Raw genomic sequence first — 21,453 nt, 5'->3', positions numbered from 1 at the left:
GTGGTTGATGCAGATACTCTGCAACCCCTGAAACACAAAAAGGTGGAGGTCCGCTTTGACAATAACAAGAAAGCTTCTAAGAAGGGAAAGTCAAAGTCGGACGATGAATACTCTGATCAAGACCAATAGAGGGGCCCTGCCTTCTGCCAGGAGAAGGATAGGGACCAGGAAGATAATAGGGTTTACTGGGCTGTGTGGGTTCGATGGCCTGGCACATTGGATCCTCAGAGATACCGGGCTTTGGTGGATACTGGTGCCCAGTGTACTTTAATGCCATCGGAGCATAAGAGTGTGGAGGCTGTTTCTATTTCTGGAGTGACCGGAGGGTCTCAAGAATTGTCAGTGGTAGAGGCTGATATGAGCTTGACAGGAGACCAGTGGCAAAAGCATTCCATTGTGACGGGGCCAGAAGCCCCTTGCATTCTTGGTATGGACTACCTAAAAAGAGAATACTTCAAAGACCCAAAGGGGTACCGATGGGCTTTCAGTGTAACCACGGTGACTGAAAAGAAGTCCAAGCAATTGTCTGCCCTATCTGGCCTCTCAGAAGACCCTTCTGTTGTGGGACTACTCCGAGTCAAAGATCAGCAAGTGCCTATAGCCACTGCAACTGTACACAGGCGACAGGACAAACCGAGATGCTGTGATCCCCATTCACAAAATGATCAAGAAGTTAGAAAGCCAAGGGATGGTCAGCAGAACACACTCACCCTTCAACAGCCCTATCTGGCCTGTACGTAAATCTGATGGAGAATGGAGACTGACAGTGGACTATCGTGGCTTGAATGAAGTCACACCACAATTGAGTGCTGCTGTACCAGACATGTTGGAGCTCCAGTACCAGCTGGAGTCCAAGACAGCAAAGTGGTATGCCACTATTGATATTGCTAATGCGTTTTTCTCCATTCCCTTGGCAGCAGAGTGCAGGCCACAGTTTGCTTTCACCTGGGAGCACAAATGTTGATATTTATTGTGTCAGACCTGGGAGCTATACAGATCGGTGGTTATAAGTTGTATCTTCTTCTTAAACAGCACCACAGCCTCAGATTTTTCATGTCTCCATTAGACAGAAAAGGGACTATTGATCTTAGGATTTTAATGCAGGCTTGCTCTTCCACTCTGCAGTGTTTCCTGTGTCTGCTTTGGTCAGGAAACTTTACTCAGATTCTGATACACATTTCAGGGAAAGAGCATGTTCTCCAGAGAGATGAGAATGTTAGAATTATTTTTTATTTTCTGCTTTTCACAATCCAAACCTTTTCAATTCACAGATACCTGATGAGCAGCTTGTGTCCTCTCTTTTCAGCTGTATCCATAGAATTATAGAATCATAGAATGGTTTGTGTTGGAAGTGACCTTAAAGATCCTCTCATTCCAACCCCCTGCCATGGGATGGGATGCTATTCACTAGATCAGATTGCTCAGTACCCAATCCAACCTGGCCTTGAACACTCCCAAAACTCCTCTGAGCCAAACAGGTCTTTTTTCTCCAGAGTCTGAAATACACTTCTGGAAATTAACAGCACTATATGGTGTTTTGTTACAAAAGATCTGAATCACACCACTTTGGATCTTAGGGTACTTCCTTTCTCAGGTCCTCTCTCCCTGTGCACTTGCCCTTTCTTTCCTTTCCTCACCTTGCCTTGCCTCTCCTCACCTCTCAAGGCTACAGCAGCAGCTATTACCTTCCATTTGCACCAGCAGCTTTCAGGCTTTGGATGCATTTGCACCCATTTTTACACCACCTGTCTCATCCCAGCTGCAATTTAGATGAGCAAAAGTGCTTTGGTATGCAGTGTAGTAAGTTCTTGTGGTGTCTGGATATTGCAAGGAGCTTATTTTTTTGCCTGCATTCCTGTTAAGAAGGGTAGTGGATGAACAGGATGAGCTAAATAGTTGTTTGCACTGCAACAACAGGCTGACAGTTATGTAAAATACTTTCATGTGCAATCTCCTCTGATCCTCTCTGGTTCAGAGGAGTATTATGGCCAAATTCAGCACGCAGGCTCTTGCAAACTCATTTTCATAAACTAGGGCACTGCTAAGCATAGAGGAGACCAACACCAAGGTTGCTCTGTTTCTTCATCCTCAGCATTTACCTTCTCTTTCTGCTTAATCGCCTGTCTTCACAATCTACACTTTAATCCTGTGGGATAAGCACAGGACCTCTTTTACAGAAGTGCTTCTACAAATACTGATGTGATACAAATCACCTTGCAGAGGCTACTGCAGAGTGACAAGGTCTGCTGGCCAGATCAGTAGGAGTTGCTTTGGGGTATTATTCTAAAATGGGATTAGTTAAATAACTATATAGCCCAATTCAAACACTGAGCCCAATTCACTTTCCTAAGCTTCCCCCCTCTGTATACCAGCTAAATGGCACTGATTAGGCTTTCAATTGAACATTTTCTGAAAGGGTTACGGCTCATTTCTGGGATGATTCGTGGAATTCAACAGAAAATTGATAAAATGACCAGCTTCATGGACAGCAGTGGTAACACAAATGTTCAATTAGCTTCTGAAAACCAGCCTTGCTGCTGCTTATGGAAGCAGATGCCTATAGTATTGCACAAAGACAATCTGCAGTCATAAGGAACAACTTTTTTTATATCTGTCTATTATTAGGTATAAAAAAAAAATTGCTTTCATCCAAATATAAATATTCAGATTTCTTCATCTAAAAAAAAAAGCTATTTTCATTAGGATTACCAGATTAATTTAATTAGGATTAAAATCCATGCCTTGTTTTTATTAATATACATCTGTTAGAGACCTACCTAGTCAGATGAGTCAAATTTCTTATAATATATACCAGAAGAATAAACGTTGCTGTGTGCTAAAATTCAGTGAAAAAGCACTAATAACAACTTGAAATATTTGTGAATTACAAAATATTCCATGTAAAATTGCTCTTTTATCAATTGACTAATTTTGCAAATGTTAATATGATTTTTACCTTTAAATTTATGATTTAAAAAAAGTTACCCTTTTTCAAAGATTAATCCTGCCAATTTTACCTTTAAAAAGCTATAAAATTACCATGTAAATGATTATATTTTTATTTAAATATTGTCTGTTAAATAACAGTGCTCTTAATTTAAAATAACTTCAAAATTCTGCATCTTTAATACTGTCCTCACAACAGTAAGCAGACTCTAAATGACTTATTCAGAAATATTTTGCATACCTTTTAATGCAGTCTGAATTGTCTAGGCAAGAGACACTTAGTAGACTTATTCTGAAGTCTCTTTTTGTCTGTTTTCTGCACATATTTTGTTCTAGTGCGTTCACTCCAGTGTTATCATTCATTTTTTTCTACTTACCTCCAAAGTAAGAGCCATCTGTCAGCTTCAGCTCCTTGTTGGATTTGGTGATGACACCAGCAACACCATGTTGAATGAAATACATCTTTTTACCCACAGCCCCTTCTCGGATAATATAGTCTCCAGGCTGGAACACCTCAAATCGCAGCTTGCTTAGCATGGCAGTCACAAAATTTGGGTCTGCATTAGCAAAAAGAGGCATTGTAGCAACCAGCTTCCGACAGTTGAAGTTGACAATCTCCTAAATAGGAAGGAAACATCATGATAATAATGGTCAGTAAATATGTAAAATACGATGGGCATTCAAAAAAAGACTTTCTGCTTTCTTCGCAAAGAATGTCTTTAAGCTCATACTGGATATTTCTGTGTCTCTTTCAGTGCCTATTTATAAAATATTTTCCTCTGTTTCTAGTGAAGTGATTAAAACATCAGTGCAGTCTGACTTGTATTTCTGAGGTTAAAGGCTGTCTTCTTCTGGTGAATTTTCACATGTTATTTATTATTCATATTGGAATTAAAGGGGAAAATATGACAGAAAGATAAAAATTAAATAGGTATTACTCTGCCTGACAACAAGATTAGGTGTTGCAATAACTATATTAAGTTATGAAGTTACGTAAGCCCTGTGTTTTCAGATTATACACCAGTAATATCTTTCTGTTCTGAACTTATCCAGTGGCAATATAAATGTGCATCACAGTTAGCTAGTTGAAATCACCAGAAAAATTTCCTTCCCAGTTTTTAATACATTTTATAAACACACAGGCATACATTTCTGTCCTTCAAAGAACTGGTTATATAGTAGACCCCTATGTGCAGAAAGCACTACTCTTTTCCTAAGGCCTTAAGGGTTTCTCCCACCAAGAGCGCTTATATTTACAGGGCCAACTATGAGCACATCTGCATGAAAATATTAGTACCAAAAGGCTATAAGTGTCCTTGCTTTAAAAAAAAAAAAGAAAAACAAAACACACCAAAAACCAAAACCAACAAAAAACCCCCCGCCAAAACCAACCAAAACAACCAACAAACACCCCAAAAACAATTTCTGAAATATTTTCAAGCTCATTCTTGCAAACCTTACATTTTGTTAAGAAATTACATAGTCAGTTGCCATTACAGATTTAACAGTGTATTGAAGAGTTGAGACTAACCGCTATTACACATAGAGAGGGGCTCAGGCAGACAACATCCGTGGAGATAACAAACCCAGCATGACAGGAAGAGCAAGTATAATCATCTGTATATAAATGCACACAAAGCAAATAAAAGAAAAATATAACCAGCAATTGCATAACTGCTTTTTAAAACTAAATATGATTTTATTGTCAGTGGAGTACCCCTAGGATTTCTTACACCAAACCAAGGCTCTGAGACTGATGTAGAGGAGACATCCCACCTACGAGTGCTCTCATTTCCTTGACTGAGACCCATTGCACTTCTGCTGGAAGTGGCTTTTTCAACCTTCAATGCATCTGCTGTCTCATATATCTCATATATCCCATGCAGACAGCTCTCTGAGCATGAAGCTTGGCTGTACTTATCCACAGATCTTCTCACAGCCCAACAATGTAATATCCTGCTTGCAAACATGGTGGAGAAGGTAATTCCACAGCATAAACAACAGAACCATAGTTGGTTCTTAAAATCAGTCCCCTTGCATCTGAGAAAAACTGGGAATCTCCCCTTTGAAGGGAAGCCGTTAGTTAATAAGGCATGAAGAGTGAAGAGAGTGAAGAAACAACCACCTTTCCCTGAGCTATCACATCCTTTACAAATAAATCCAGTGGAACTTCAAAAAATAACCAGGAAAAATGTATCACCAGACACCCCACAAACTAATCTTCCTTGTAAAAACACGTGGTAATTTTAATGCAAGATATTTGCTGTTTGCCTGAATCCAAGAATTACCTCAAGCAACAGCACTGCAAGGTGTGAACTACCAGATAGGTGGCATTCAAATCAGTGAATACTGCTGTGTCATTAAGTCAAGAGGGGTAATCCCAGGCTACCCCTCTAAGTATAAGTATGAGGGAATAAATATCATACTGAGATTCCAACTGGCTGTCTTTTCTAAAGGATGGGGAAAAGATTGTTTTCCTTCTTGTTTAAACACTAAATTTCTTAGTAAAGCTTCAGCCACCACCTCTTCCCCAAAGAAAAGTTATTCTCTTCTCCCATTGCTAGCAGCATGGTGGCATCACAGGAGGAGTCCCAGACTAAATCCTCAGCTCCTATGAGACAGCCTTACTGCAGTCTTGGCTGATGCTGGCAATAACTATTACTTGTCTTGCCTTGCTCAGGGACTTTTCAGCAGGCTTGCTGCTTGTTTTCTGTTTCTGAAAGTGAATAGCTTGTCTTGCATGCCCAGGAGGCAGAGAAAGGAAATTACTAAAGAAAGTAAAAATTGACTGGAAATTATATAGAAGCTGGTGGGGAAGCATGAAAAAAGCTGGGAGAGTAGGAAGTTCAACTCAAGTCAAATTAGAAAGAGAGTAAAATAGACCTAGGTGGAGTAGTACTGAGAAAGAGAGAAAGGGAAGAAAAGAAAAAGAAGGAACACAAAGACCTAGAAAAATTAAAAAATAAAAGAAGGCAGAAAGCTTGACTTTCAAAACAGATTGAGAAATGGAAATTGCTTGAGAAAGTGAGAGCATGGGAGAACAAAACCTGGAAAATAGATGTCTGAAGTGAAAGCTGGGAAGTAGGGCAGATGAAGTAAACGAGAGAAATTGGAAAAAAGAGAAGTTATCAGTAACATATATTTAACAGTACCATAAGACAGAGCGTGATATAGAGAGAGGGGAGAATTCAGATCTGCATGACTCCTCTGTGCAAAGCCAGTCCAGCCCAACCAGAGAGGAATGCATCTCATCTTGGGAATTCCAACAAAACGCATCCTGGAAATAGAATTTTCACTCTTGGAATCTCATGTCCTCTTATGGCTCAATCTTCTGCCCACCTTTCTCTTCATTATGAAATCTATATCTGGATGTGCTCACGTATACACACACATTATCCTGCTCAGCCAGTGTTGCCTAATGAAGGTACAAACATAGCTACAAAACCACCCTGCTGTGGTAATTTCAGCTGTTATATCCTAGTAATGCATTCATTTTGTTGATTAGTTTTCTGTGAAAGTTTGTGCTAAAGTGCAAACCTTCCTTCTTTAAGATGTTAGAAGGTGGAAAATTACTGAGGGAGAAAGAAATGTGTCATTTCTAAGTGCTTTGTTTTTCTTTAAAGTGTTCTTTTATTTAAATATGAGATCATTCAAAGCAACTAAAATACATTTCCCTGAGTCTTAATCACAGGCAGTGCTGCAATTTCAGATTCTTGTGTATTACTTTAAATGCCATCTTGGGAAGAAAGAAACAGTAAAGATTATGAAAGTGTTTTATGTAACTCAGAAAGTACTAGGAGAAAAAGTTTTAAAAGAGAGGTAACAAAAACAAACTGATAAATTAAGAGTTGACACTTTGTGCAGAGAAAAAATTTTCATTCATATATATATTTTTAATTCTTTGGAGCTAGATTGGAATCAGACTATGCTGCCCAATATATCTTAACTGAATTAAATAATAATGATTTTGTCTCACCTCTACTTGACAAAAATACCAAATGAAGCCTGAGGAAAGGATTAGGGAAGAAAATACCAAATGAAGCCCGATGAAAGGACTAAGAGTGCATTATATAGCTGAAGTGGTTAAAGGGCAAAAATGATTCAGACCTACATGGAGCAAGTGTTGAACTAGTCCAAGTATTGGTCTCCATTACACAAGTTGGGGATGCAGTGATCTGCTTTGTATAAGGGATTGGTAAGGTAATTACACTGACACCTGCTCCTTTGTAGTGTATTAGTTTTATTATTCATCTTGATCTTCCTGGAGATTTTTTTAAGCTGGTGTTAAAGCATCAGATATTATCACTTTGTTCAATATTTCTTGATGACTGCTCTGAAGCATCTCAAGATGTTACAGAAGTAGTCACAAGGCTGTCCTAACTGTGATTGGGGTTCTTTGATGGCATCTGTAGATTTTTTTAGGACTTTTTCTCCAGAAGATTTTTAGCTGGAAGTAATACTTTTAGTTAGACTAACTAGAAAATGCCTTTGCTATAAAAAAAGGCAAGAAAGATCTGTATGCCTGAAACATTCTTTACTTTTTCTCAATAATCCAACTGAGCTAGTAAAAGCTACTAACATCTACAAACTATGTCCTTATATGTAGGCCACCAAAGTCCATTTCTGACTATGTAGAAAAAATAACTTAGCTTTGTTAGGTCATTTCTATGTTCTATTGCAAAAATGTAGTGTATAACTGTAACAAGGAACATTTTTTTTCCTGAGTGTTTTTCTTCCTTTACACTGTGCTTTCGAGGGATGAGAAACTAAATCAGTCTCAATTTCCTGATGATTGAAAGGAAGAAATCACTTTACTGAGAAAGCTATTTTTTTCCTGTACGAAATAACTCACAGATAAAAGAAGCATCATTTAGAGAGACCTATAGGAAAAAGCATTACTTTTAGGGATTTGGGGCTGTGTGAACAGGCTAGATATATTTAAACCCAGTTTTGAGGAGTCATATTCTGTATGTGATTATGATTTCCTGTAATTTTTTAACCCATTGGTCAATTATAGTCAAGTTTGGCAGAAAGAAGGCATCTCACTGATACTAAGTTCTCACAGGTTTTATGACAGCAGGCAATCAGGAGGGCTAGGATTAGTACCCCACTGAGGGAATGACTACATCATTATCTAACAACTTGTTAAATGCCAAAAAATCTACATGTGGCAACGGGATGCAATATTCTTCATTTCTGGTGCATGTGAGATTGTTTAAATTGCTTGGACACATTCTGTTTAATCCTCCGTACAGAGTTTATTATTTTAAAATAAATTTTGCTCAGAGGCCTTTCATGTAAGTAATAATGACTATGTACATTTTTTCTCTTTGAGTGGGATTGACATGATTTTCCATTTTTCAATTACAGTGATCAATTTCAATATAGAGATTCTGCTTAAATTTTACTAACAAATATGGTAACTCTTAGACACTATTATTTAGTCCAGAGCTGTATCAGGAAACAGTATTCTTTTTTCTTCATTACTTGGTATTTTGTCATTCTGTTAGTGTTTCTGGATATTTTATGTGTACGTTTTAGCAAACCTCCCTGTTTAGCCCTTTTGGTTATAGATTTTAAAGCCCAAGAATGCTTTGCTCTGAGGTAGCCTACATATTTGACCTACAGACAAAGCACAAAACCTGAAAAAAACTCTGAGGCAAAGACAGTTCATGGGATCTCAATTGCCTTGAAATCCAGTGGTCAACCTGTCTATTTACATTTTCAAGACCCTCCAATACCCAAGACCTCCAGTCTTGGTTATCAAAATGCAGCAAATTTGTCAGCCAGTTGTGAGATAAGGCAGGCAAAATGAAGAATGAATAAATAGGCTTTCCAGCCAAATAACGAATGAGATTCCTTGCTTGGATTCTACCAGCACTGAGTCAAAGAAGGTTTTTTTTTTCCTTCTCTAGCTCAGGTTAAGACAAGTCAACCCTACAGAGAGCATATGGTAGCTAGTATTGTTGTCTCCTAAGAGAAAGCAATCTTTTTAATGCATTTGCAATCAGAAGAGATATAGATTTGAGCAATTATATTTTCTTGATTTTTGATTAAATATTGGCCTTCTGCATACTTTTCTGTCATTCCTTTCTTGATTAGAATTTTCAATTCAAGTCCTTATATGCATTTTTTTATGCTTCAGTATTATTATTGCATGAAATTCAAATGCAGACAGAATAATCCTTTTGAGACAGAATGGTTAAACCAAACCTCCAGTAATGTCAGTCTTATGAATGATATCCGTCTTTTCCCCAGGTTGTTAATAGATTTAATGGAGCTTAAGGAAAAGCAGTTCTATGCATCTCAAGCTTCTCTTTGGATTGTCCATTATATTTAGAAGATTAAAAAAGAGCAAAAGAATGAATAAAGACACTCTCTATGCATCCTTTCATTCACACAACTTTAACTACACAACATCCATTCTTTAACCATTTTAAAAAGGAATTTAGCTTTCATCTTATTCAAAGTTCTGAAATGTTCTATGCTATTTAAGTTTAGTTTCCAGCTGGGAAAAAAGATGAGAGGCTTTAAAATGGGAGCAGCAATGCAGGCCATGTTTCAAAGCAGTTTGTAACAGAGACATAGCTAGTCTAATTTCAAAATGTTGAGAAGTCCTGATAATTCAGATAAATACTTAAAGTTTGGGCCGACTGACCAATCTCTACTTCCTGAAGGTTTTAACTTATGAACTGTTCTGCTGAACAAATTTTGTGAATGCTCTTAGTAAAAAACACCCAAGTTCATTACAGAAGGTGGTATCGAGTTAGTGCTGTATCATAACAACAGTTGCTGTGGAAAATGTTCCCTTTTATTAATTGAATAAAGAAGCTGCAATTTGCAAAAGTATTTAACAATTACTGTTTCAGCTTTCTGCACCTGAGTAACCAAATAACTTCATTCTTATTTGTGTGTGTACACTGGAGTGTTATACTCGCTAATACCGTATAGTATTTAATAAAAAATATCTTGGGCAGGGGCAATTAAAACTGAAACCTTCATTTAGTAGGTATTTTAAATATTGAAGTTGCTCCATTATACCAGTGAGACTACAGATGTAAACATAAGTATTTTCATACTGTGGCAGAAAGTGAATCCTAAGAGACATGAAGTTGAAAAAATTCTATTGGTATCCATATTCTATTGGTATACATATCAGAATTTTTGTCAGTACATGGATAAGTGGAATGAGTTAGACATATTTGCTGTACAATTAACGAAGCACACTTCATGTTTTTCTAAAACAGCAATTAAGAAACAGGAGAAAGTTTTGTTAACAATCACAAAACTTTGTCTAGTCTGCTTGCTCACAGGTTTGTGTCTACTGTAGCAATGCTTTTCCACTGTCTTTCGAAGCTAGAAGTCACCACTTCTAGCTGTTTCTAGAAACCACTTTCATTATTGTGCATTCGTACTGAAACTCAAGTGGTGAAACTTGCCAACACCAATCAATCTGTGTTTGATCTTGTATGTAATCTGTGTAGCAGCTACTAGTTTTAAAATACTATATCCTCCCCCAAAAAAACAGCTCAATTGCTACTTAGAGGTTTGCTGAATGAAGAGTACCTCTTATATTTACCAAAGTGAGTGAGATTTCACCTGATTGCCACCAAAAAAGAGGTTTTTGTCTTATAATAGTGCTGGAAAGAGTGCTGCTGTTCTCAGGACAGTGCTTGATTCACCTGATACCAAGAAAGAGTAATTGTGCATGAGAGTAAGAAAAAGAGGAGGAAAAAGTGCAGTTTCACAAAGGCAGCCCAAGTTACATTTGTGTGAATTATTAGGTAAAATACATTCACTGGCATGCTTTGTTGTGTAAAATTTGTCTGTTAGAATTCAGAACAGCATGAAAAGTCTGAACAGTTTCCCTCGCTGAAGAAAGAGAAAGCCAAGAAGAGAGTAACTTGTGGGTGAAAGCAGGGAGGAAAAAAATCCCTATGTTTGAAACTATCATGGGGCTGACTGGGGCTAAAAAAAAGTACTGAAACAAAAAACTAGTTGGCAGGAAAATATAAATATACCTTGAAAGAAAATAAAAAATATGGCTTGGATCTAAATTTTTGCATTGACTTATTTCTGATTTGCGCTTTTTTGATCAAGATCAGAAGCTGAAGCTGGGAATTCTTCCATGGAGAGTTTATTGTGTGCTCTGCAATAGGCAAGGAATTCCTTCTGCCATTCCATCTCTCCCTCTTTGTCTCCTGCTCTCCTCTTTAGTCCCCTGTGTACTGCAGCCCAAATGGCCAAAATAACTGAGACAGCAAGAAGGAAATTCTCAAGAGAATGCGCTTTATCTACACACAATGTGTAAGGTTTAGCTGACACAATAGCAACAACAACCAGGAAAACAGTCATTGAAAAATTAGTGGTAATGTGTTCACTGACTTATTTTACAGCTCTCGAAGAGCTCTGGATGAGAAATGCTTGTTAATTGCTAGGTTAACACTTACTCTTCTTATTATGAATTAAAAGCCCATTGGTTCAAAGGCTCTCTCTATAAATTTATTAAGTGGCTTAAATTAAATCTTAGTGATTATACTGGATATATCTGGGATTTCCCAGTTGGCTGAGCTTGAAATATCCACATTGAAATTATATTTAGTGTTTTTAAGTGCATTTCAGTTTGCATCTAATTTGATTTATAACTATTCAGTGAAGGCCTACTCTGTGTTATATGGGAGAAACATCAAATTCCTAACTTTACCTAACAAAAAATTTAAAAATCCTTACACTATGTATATGCCACATCTTAAAGTGGTAAAAAAGAGCTTTTGTAAACAATGACATTTATTTAGATTTCTTAGACAAATGTGTGACAGGATCCTAAATGCCTGTGTGTACGTGCTAGAATATTTATAATGCCAGCTATAGATGAACTCATCTATATATAACAGAAGGCTATAAAAAGAAAGATAAGGAGGATGCAGAATCCCTTTCTAATTCTGAATCAGCCTTCATCACTGCTTTGCAATGTTAACTGGGACAAGTTAATTGTATGACCATTTCAATTTGCCTTCTAAAGGAAACTACTGACAAGGGTGCTGGAGCAGAATCAGGTGCAAGGGCTCAGTGATGTTATGTTGTGAGTAACAACTTGCATCACAGGTGTAAGGAGCTCATGACCCACATTCTGGCCGCTGCACCAGAGCCCAAGCACGCAGAAATATAAAAATACTGAAAGTGCTGATTTTAGAGCCCTGTTTTACAGTGAAACATGAGGAAGATGCTCAGTTGCAAGGGTGAGACTTGGAGAGCTAGCTCCAGAAAAGATATCATCAGTTCATAAAAATGGAGATGAAGTTTCTGGGAATAACTTAGCAGAGTGTCAGCCAGACAGCCCTCAAGACAGAATTTGCTTGAGAGTACCACTTTGTCTAATATTGGTAGCTGCAGGGGAAAGAAATGAATAAATCGCAAGAGAGGTTGTAAAGAGTGGAATAAATTCTGAGGAGTGCAAATGATGACAGCAAAAACAGCCTCGGTAGTAGATCATGTGGAGGAAAGAGAAGGCAAACTGGCAGGAGCAGACTAGTCAATGTGAATTAGTAGTAACAGATAGAATAAAAGTAATGCGTCAGACCTTAAAGTATTCAGTAGGCAGACACACTAAATAATGGCATGGTACCAGAGTAACAAAAAAAAGTCACACTACGACTAGAGGCCAAATCATGGTCAAGATTTGACAGATCAAGGATGCACAGGACATTCTCAGCATTTCTACATCCTGAAAAGCTTTGTTCTACAGAGCAGGGAGAGGAAGCAGCTATATAAATAATAAATGAGAAATCAAGGGGGATACCTATAGCCATCTACATTTACAGTTGCTCTGTTTGCTCTCTGAATGCAAACAATGAGGCCTTAAATAGCCGTGCTTATGCTTTCCCTACAGGAATAGACATGCACTAAAAGCAAGGGGGCCTAATGACAGCAGAGCATTCAGGAACTGCCATTAGCATCCATGGATGAGACAGGCAGCCACAGGATGCAGGTGCATTGGAAGTTCCAGATTCTTTACAACACTTAAATAATCTTTTTCATGTCAATTTCAGTTCATCCGCTTGCCCAGAGTTTTAAATTTATTTAACTGTTAATAGTGTTTAAGTATAATTACATTACTCACAGTGACTTAAACATAGGCTGAAGTTTATATCCATAAGAAATACATTCCTATAATTTATTCAGAAAGATTTCCAAATGATTTTAAGACTATGTCTTCATCTCTACCTTTATGAATAAATTTATCTTTTATATCGAATTTATATCATAGGAGAGCGCTTATACCCCTTGTAGCTACAGTTAATTTTAAGATAATATATTATAAATATAGACTGGGTGGCATAGGAAATATGTGTTAAGACATATGGCAACAGTAGCAACAGAAAGACCATAGTGAAGTACCTAATGCAATATATGTACTTACTGTGATGTGAAAATATCAACAAAGTATTATATAATATTCTTCTCAAATACTCATCTTGCACACGTGTTTGTGTGTATGTGCCAGCAAGTCAGGGGGTGTGTGTATGTATACATATGCATATACATATGCATATATATGCTCTCCCACATATGTCTTTATATGTGTACAAATGTACCTATTTGTACATTTAATGAAAAAATTAAAGTTTTACTAATTAATGAGTATTAGAGCTATATTCAAATTAGTTTTAGTTATATATTTAGAGGTTAATATAACTCATGTAAGAGTGTGTGCTTGTATAACTGAGGTTATAATCTATAAGCAAAGAGGTGAGGGGGAAAGAAGATTGTGCTCTGAGTACCAATTATGTTCTTTGGAAATGAAACGTCCTGATGTTCTATATTCTGCAAGGACACATGATCTGAATCTATTTTCAGTGAACATCTTCTCACATGGTGGCCTAAAAATAGGCCAGCCATGAACTTTAAATAATGGCTCAGGAAGGGTATTAACCTCTTTCTCACATTCTAAGTTTGTCGCTTTGCTGTAAGTATCAATATTATGAAGAATGTATCTGGTGTTAGAGAATGACGAAGCAAGCTACATACACCTCCATTTCTGCTTCTTTGCAGATGTCATGGCCTCTTAATTCCCTTCGAGGTCTGTTATATATATATATTAAGCTGTCCACATACAATGCTGACAGCATTTCTTTTCCTCTAAGTAGTGAATCTATCTTCTGCCAGATGTTAAAAAGAAAAAACTATTTAATTTCCAATGAAGCAGGGATGGGAGACTTTCTACTCTTAGTGAAATATAATGATTATGGAAATTTATTTTTCATAAATAAAGAAGTGTTTATACAATGTGTGGCAATGAGTGGTACTAGATTTTTGTTTCAGGGCCTGTGGATGTCTGTACTAGCCACTGTATTTCCCAAATAATTTATTACAACTCTCAGAGCATAATGCATAATTTTCAAGTGTTTCTCAGTAATTCCACTCTTTTCTTACCTTTTTATTAGACACAGATACATACTTGCTTCCTGATTTTCAATTTAGTACAAGCAAAATCCTCACTATGAAATAATTTTTAATACATGTAAGGGACGTTCATGAGATCACAGAAATAATAGTTTTCAGTTGCACAGTTAGCTAATGACTGCCGTATAGGCTAAAATGAAAGCTGTTAATTACAAAGACTGTGGGTTTTCTTTAAAATGATATGTGTACCACACAGGTATTTATTTGATCTAAAAAATATTTTAGTTTTCTAGCAAGGCATCATCCACTGCTTCCAATGTACTATAGTGAGTGCACGAACATGCAATGATCAGCTCACAAAACTTGCAGCTGTTTGTGTTTTAGGGCACCTTATTAGTATCCCTTAATCAACAACGGTTTTTTGCTTTTCACAAATGAGAAAGAAGAAAAATTTATTTATTGAGAAGAAAATTAAACATAATAAAACAAAAAAATAAACATAGACTCCACAGAAGAAGCTGGGGAATTAAAATTCTCTTCAGGGAACTCCTTTGTCAGTCATTGCTCTACTACTACCAAGGATGGCTTATCTTCCAGTGCTACCACTGACCCAGGAATGCGTGAAGGTATCAGGAAAGAGGCAGAGACAATAGATAAAAACATTGCCTTGAACTCAGTCCAGGAGTTACCAGGAAGTCTGTACCTGTAAACACAATGTCAGAATCCACATTTTGCACCAGCTTTTAACTTCACTGATCTCTGAGACTTTCATTAATCACTAAAAATATCAGATGATAAGTTCCTTCAGTGTTGGACATTTATCTTTAAATGCAACAAGTGTAATTCAACACCTTGTGCATCCATATCTCTGCTAAATTTATCTGTCCATTTATAAATAATTTCAAAAATTTTAATTCAATTCCTATTTCCATTTAATCTCTTATGTAAAAATTCTTCATCTCAAGAGATTACACTTACAAAAGATTATTTTGCACCTGTAGAAGAGACTCCTAATTTTTCAGGTACATAAAAAATTCAGTATTTCAACTTTGACTTATCTACAAGACCATTTATGGAGAAAAGATTTTAGGTATTTGCTTATTGCATTTTCTAGATAAGAGAATAGTACAAAACTACAGATTAGAGAGAATTTTGTGCAGTTTTCAAAATAATGTACAATTTTTTTTTTTTTCCAAGTAGCACTAGGATAAAAGAAAAACAATGACCTAGCATTGCCTTGAAGTGCATAATTTAATTTGGATATCTTTCACAGCTTTAACTAGATTTACCTTCTTTAATTATTAGTGTACCAACTGGAATTTAAGTTCTTAAGTGTGTACTCAGAACAGATTTTGTGCTTGGTTGTTTTTTGCATGCTCATGAAAGACAACACCAGATTTATTCATGGTAAGTGCTGTGTACCCTTCTGTACGCTGTTACTACCATATTCATAATGTGCAACTGAGTGTATAAAAATAGGCACATGCATTTGCTTCTGCATCAAACAGTTCATGGCATATTTATCTCCTCTGGCTGGTGGCAAATCACAATCTTTATTTGTGGTGACTTTCATGGACAGTGGCATCGTTGAAGGGTGCCCATTCAACACAGAAACTTTTGTATTACATGGCCCCCATAGCATTTTTACTGGTTCCAAATAAATATGCTTCAAAAGACTTTAGCCTGCTTCTGGATCTAAAATTTAAATTCTACAGTGAAAACTTATGGAAAAGATGTTCACTCTCATTACTTTCAAGGATGAGATTTACAGGAAAGGTATGTGGGCATGTCTACACTTTGCATCTCTGTTTTGTCTGAAGTATGCTTTCTACCAGAGTCAGTGCTGCATCCTGCCCTCTACTTTCCCCATTTTCCTTACCGTGCTTCCCTTGTGCAAGTGCCATGATTTTTTATTGCAGAAACACATGAGGAGAAAAGAGAACCCTGGTAGGTACCAGAGTGCCAAATCCCACATCTCCTAATCTCAAATTAAAGGAGACAATATAATTTCCAGCCCTGTACTAAGAATTTTAATTTACTTGTTTTTCATTTTTCTTCAGTTATTCTCTAATGAGTTCAAAGGAACATGTGTTAACTTCTGCTGTTTTAATGTAATGGATTTATAGTCCCAATTCAGGGCAAAATATCACTCATTTTTAGCGAAATAAATCAAAACTTTCCACATCTGACCATAAAGAACACTTGCCGAGCCAAACCAAGCACAGTAGTAAAAGAAGGTGTTTACATAAGTAGAACTAACTCAGAAGTTATTTGAAGTATAGGTTATTATTATTTTGAACTTCCTAAATGTCAGTAATGCTATCTATAATTGCAGTTGCATATTGAAACCTAATAGAAATGAGCATGCTGTACTCATACACAGTAACCTTTTCTGGCTTCCACCAGAAACCATACAGAGGATAAAAAAAAGTGCTTGCCTCTTTCCATCCACTGCCCTGAGCACTACCTGGGTATCAATTATCTGAACAATTCTTCAGTCCATTAAAAACTGGGATACAAAAGGTGCTTGGAATCTTTATCATTTCTTTATACAAAAGACAACTAGTGCACTAAGGATTTGGGCATTTGATTTGTTTCAGTATATTTGAAGTGCTCATGAAAGAACTGTCATGTCTGAAATATTTATTAAACAATTACAACAAAGGAATCTCGTAGGTGCAGTAACATGTCTGTTCAGAACTACTGAGCAGCACTGGTGTATTATTATCTGTATTATTGGAAGCACTTAGATGTGGGACTTGTCAAAGCATGTATCATCTCAGGATGGATTTGCTAATAAAGCACGTCAAACACAGAGGGGACTGTGATCAAAGTTTCTTGAATATGCACAACAGCAATGAAAGTAGATGACAATTCAACTGCAGCATATACACTGGTGTATGTGCATACATCAAGGAGCAAACACACTCCCCATAGCTCAGGAAATCAAACCACATTGTCTTAGGTCCCTGGGAAACAGGTTTGAGTGTGCACACTGTTTGTTAACACATCACGCCTGCTGGGGAAAATCATTTTAAAACACAATAATCCAATCCAGTGGTGATTGTCTGCCCATTTTCACATTAAAATGGCTTTTTGTTACTATTTTTGGTTTGAAAAAGTTTACTATAGTTCTTTGTAAGAGGTGGTCAGGGTTTTGCCTAAGCTTTGTATACTTGGACTACAGTTAAGGCATAATTCAAACAGATATTTGAAAAATACAGATTTTTTGTCTTAGCATTTGTCAAGTAAATAATGCTGTGGCGTATCAGCATTTATTCTGCAACGCTAACATACTGCATAATTCATTCGTGATTCAGTACTCCAGAGTATGAACAAAAGGTCTATTTTGTGTCTCTCTTAAAAAAAAAAAAACACCAAAAAATTTTAATCGACTGGATAAAGAGGTATTCATGCTCCATGTAGACATATAAGGAGATACTTAAATGAGTTCCAGTGTGAGTGCATCTGTAATTCTGATGCACTTTTCCTACTTTCCCTCTATAAGCTTCATACCAAGGATCACTGCATATTAAATGCAGAAAAGTGGATAGCAATTAAATAATTATCTTTCTGTCTTTTATGAGATAAATTTAGGGACATAAGTTGTTATGGAACCAAAATACTTGGAATCTCCAAATTTTAATATTGCTTCTGATCCTTCATTGTTTTTTAATAAAATAATTAGATTTTCTACCATTATTTTAATGTTTGAAAGCCTGTAGTCCAAAATCATCATGGCTATGCCATTAAATAGGATCAAACATTCCATAGTCTAATCACACCACATTTTGGCCTCATATTATTATTATGGAGGTGCTTCATCTTTTCTGCACAGGATCATAGTATAGTCAAAATGAGAGACTATATTGTTTCATGATCTCTGAAGATAAATACTAAATTAAAAGAATGATATTAAAAAAGGATGTAAATTTTAATGGCGGAAAGGAGGTCTAAACTAGGAAAAAATACTGAGGTTACCAAACTGATAATTTCAAAATTGATTTTGAAAAGACAAAATAATTTCTCTACAAAAATACTTGATTTGTCTACATGTACAAACTGATTTGGTTTGTGTCCCGTTTTCATTTAAATACAATATAAATGATAAATAACGGAAGCTTTCCATTATTTGGTTGAGGGGGTACTTCTCTTACAAGAACTGTCACAAAATGCCACTCCTGATGCAACGCTAGACACTGTGCAAAGTGTTTTTCAGAATCTCACACCTGGCTTGTTAGGCTGTAATAGGTACCACAATGTACCTGTATTCACTATCCCTATGGAAAAAACAAAGGGCAAGAACTTCACACAGTTCTGCTTAGTTCCAGAAACAGCACCACGCAAAAATGAAGAAGCTTGTTGAAAAGAAACTACAAGATGCTTCTTCTGGTCTTGTGTGGAGAAATATTAAGTGGCACATTTAAACACATAAAATAATGTATCCATTACCTCTTAGAGTTAGTTCTTACATTAAAATTAAAAAAAAACCAAACAAAAAACAACTTGATGTCTAGCAGTTATTAAAAAGCAAATTAACATTAGGAATTAGTAGGAAATGAATTATTTGTATTATTACAGCATCAGTATGCTAGACCTGATGCTCTCAGCTTTAAAAGGTTGTAGTGGAGCCAGGAAAAAAAATTGAGACTGGCAAGAAGGATGATCATAAGGGTGAGCTAGCTTCATGCACGAAAGAATTAAATAAAGTATATCTCTTAACCATCAAAAAAGTTTAAGGAAATGATCATGTAAGTTTGTAAGATCATAACTGTCATGCAAATAGTGGGTAGGAATGGACTGTACTATCACTTTTGCTACAAGAATAAATTGCCATCAGAACCATAAAACAGTCAGAGCCATGTTCAATCCCAAAAGAAAGAGGTGGTTTCTCATGCAGTAAGGTACAGGTCTGTGCTCCTTTACAAAAGTTGACATGGCTGCAGAGAATATGTGGATTCAAGAATGCAAATAAGTAACTGGAAGAGATGTGTATTAAGGATTACCCTGTAAACAAATCACATCAGTCTCAGAGTATCCTTTAACCTGAAAATACTGTGAGTCTAGGACAATCATTAATGGATACCCTGTTCTTCTGTGGGCATCCATTTACAGCCACTGCTAGCGAGGCTGGTGGCTTAGACAAATGCCAGAGCTGAGCCACTCTGAAATTTCTTACAAGATGAAACTGGTTATGCATATTATTTAAACTTTTATACTCCAGATGTCCTTTTCCTTTTGGAATATATTTCTCTTATCTATGTGGAGTTTTTGTTGAGTTTGGGTTTTTTTTTTCTTTCCCTGTTTTCAGTACCATCTCCATTTCATGTCATGACAATTACAAAGACCACTTTTAGGTCTAAGGCCTTCTGAGGCCAAATGATGTTCAAGCATGTAGGTGGTAAGAATTCAGAGTTAAAAAATATGAACTTTAGTACCTCTGTCTGCTGAAGAACCCAGAGATGGTATTTATATATGGGAAACATGCTAATTGTTACCAATTTCTAATCACTACATCAAGAAATGAGGGAGAGAGACAGTTAATTGCAAATGCTATAAAGGACAGAATTTATTGTAAATGCTATTAAAGACAATTTATTTCACATGTCAACAATTTATTTCATGATGTTTGAAGATGTAGCCTTTTTTTTCTAAGCTAGTCATCTAGGTTTTCTTTATGGTGATAGCATATGTGTGTGGGTGGTATGTGGAGAGAGATCTTGATGACTATCCTAGACTTGTTGCAGAACTTGCATGGAGCTACAGATAGGTTTGATGAACCCAACCCTGCATGGCCTGGAAGAAGCAATTTAAAATCTTTCATCTCTACCAAAATTGTAACTGCCAGGAGTCTCCTGGTTATTTTAATCTTGAGAAGACCGGACACTTATTTTGATAAGTTTAACTGTGGAAAAGGGGATATGCTTTTCAGTTAGAGTGAAATTTCTGGATTTAATGAAAATAAACCTTTATCCTCTACTTTTGCCAGAGAGCATGTGTCCATATGAGCAGGTAGTAGCATATCAAATTTTGCAGTGCATGGTTAATTCAGTTTGAGTGTGTAGAGCTGAGAATATCCAATTAACTACATTACCAATAGACTAATGTACCCAAATTATGCAATTAACTAAACTGGGGAGAATATAGAATTTTTCAGTCTCATAAATGTCTACCTTAGTTCCCAGTCATTGAACACAATCTGTTTGTTAATACAAGATTATGCTTAAATGATACAGGTCAGCCACTAGTTGCTATACTCAGCTTTGAAGCACTTAGACAGAGTACTGTAAAATGTAAAGATGTTCAGGATTCTTTTTTTCCTTCTTTTAGGAAGACATAGTTAGTTCCCAACAATAAACATGGCTCTGTTTTTATCATCCAACGATGTTAGGCACTCAAACTTTTGCATCAAATATGCATCAAATATTTTCTCAGATTTTCATTATTTTAATCTACTATGAATGTTCCATACAATTATCCATTCTCTTTTACCAAAAAAAGTCTTAACCTCTACTTTCAAAGGAGATGATTGTCCTGCTCTGCTCTGTGCTGGTGCGGCCTCACCTTCAATAATGTGTGCAGTTTGTGGTAGTGCAATATAAGAAAGACATTAAGCTATTAGAGAGTGTCCAGAGGAGGGCAATGAGAGTGGTGAAGGGCCTTGAGGGGAAGACCTATGAGGAGTGGCTGAGGGCACTTGGTGTGTTCAGGCTGGAGGAGACTGAGGGGAGACCTCATTGCAGTCACAACTTCCTCATGAGGGGAAGAGGAGGGGCAGGCACTGATCTCTTCTCTGTGGTGACCAGTGACAGGACCCAAGAGAAATTATGTCACTGGAGGTTTAGGTTGGACATTAGAAAAAGGTTCTTCAACCGGAGTGGCTGGGTGCTAGAACGGGCTCCCCAGGGAAGTGGGCACAACACCAAGCCTGCCAGAGTTCAAGAATCACTTGGACAGTGATCTCAGGCTCTCATGGTGTGTTTCTTGGGGATGGTCCTGTGTAGGGCTAGCAGTTGGACTTGATAATCCTGACGAGTCCCTTCCAACTCAACATCATCTATGATTCTATGATTTAATAAGCATATACAGCTTTATTAGTATATT

General features: G+C 36.7%; 1 protein-coding gene across 1 annotated transcript in view; it reads right to left on the bottom strand.

The window, feature by feature from the left end:
- Window positions 1-21,453, bottom strand: part of HCN1 (hyperpolarization activated cyclic nucleotide gated potassium channel 1) — a 197,192-nt gene that overhangs the window by 17,361 nt on the left and 158,378 nt on the right. Inside the window, exon 6 of the mRNA XM_027880861.1 lies at window positions 3,324-3,564. Coding sequence (XP_027736662.1) covers window positions 3,324-3,564 — 241 coding nt within the window. The remainder of the gene's footprint in view (window positions 1-3,323; window positions 3,565-21,453) is intronic.

The sequence above is a fragment of the Empidonax traillii genome, unplaced genomic scaffold (genome assembly GCF_003031625.1).
Source record: "Empidonax traillii isolate 1590-97213 ecotype Southwest subspecies unplaced genomic scaffold, ASM303162v1 scaffold77:size1270838, whole genome shotgun sequence".
Taxonomy (NCBI): domain Eukaryota; kingdom Metazoa; phylum Chordata; class Aves; order Passeriformes; family Tyrannidae; genus Empidonax; species Empidonax traillii.
The sequence above is the reverse complement of the archived record's forward strand: the minus strand, read 5'-3'. Positions and strand labels throughout refer to the sequence as shown.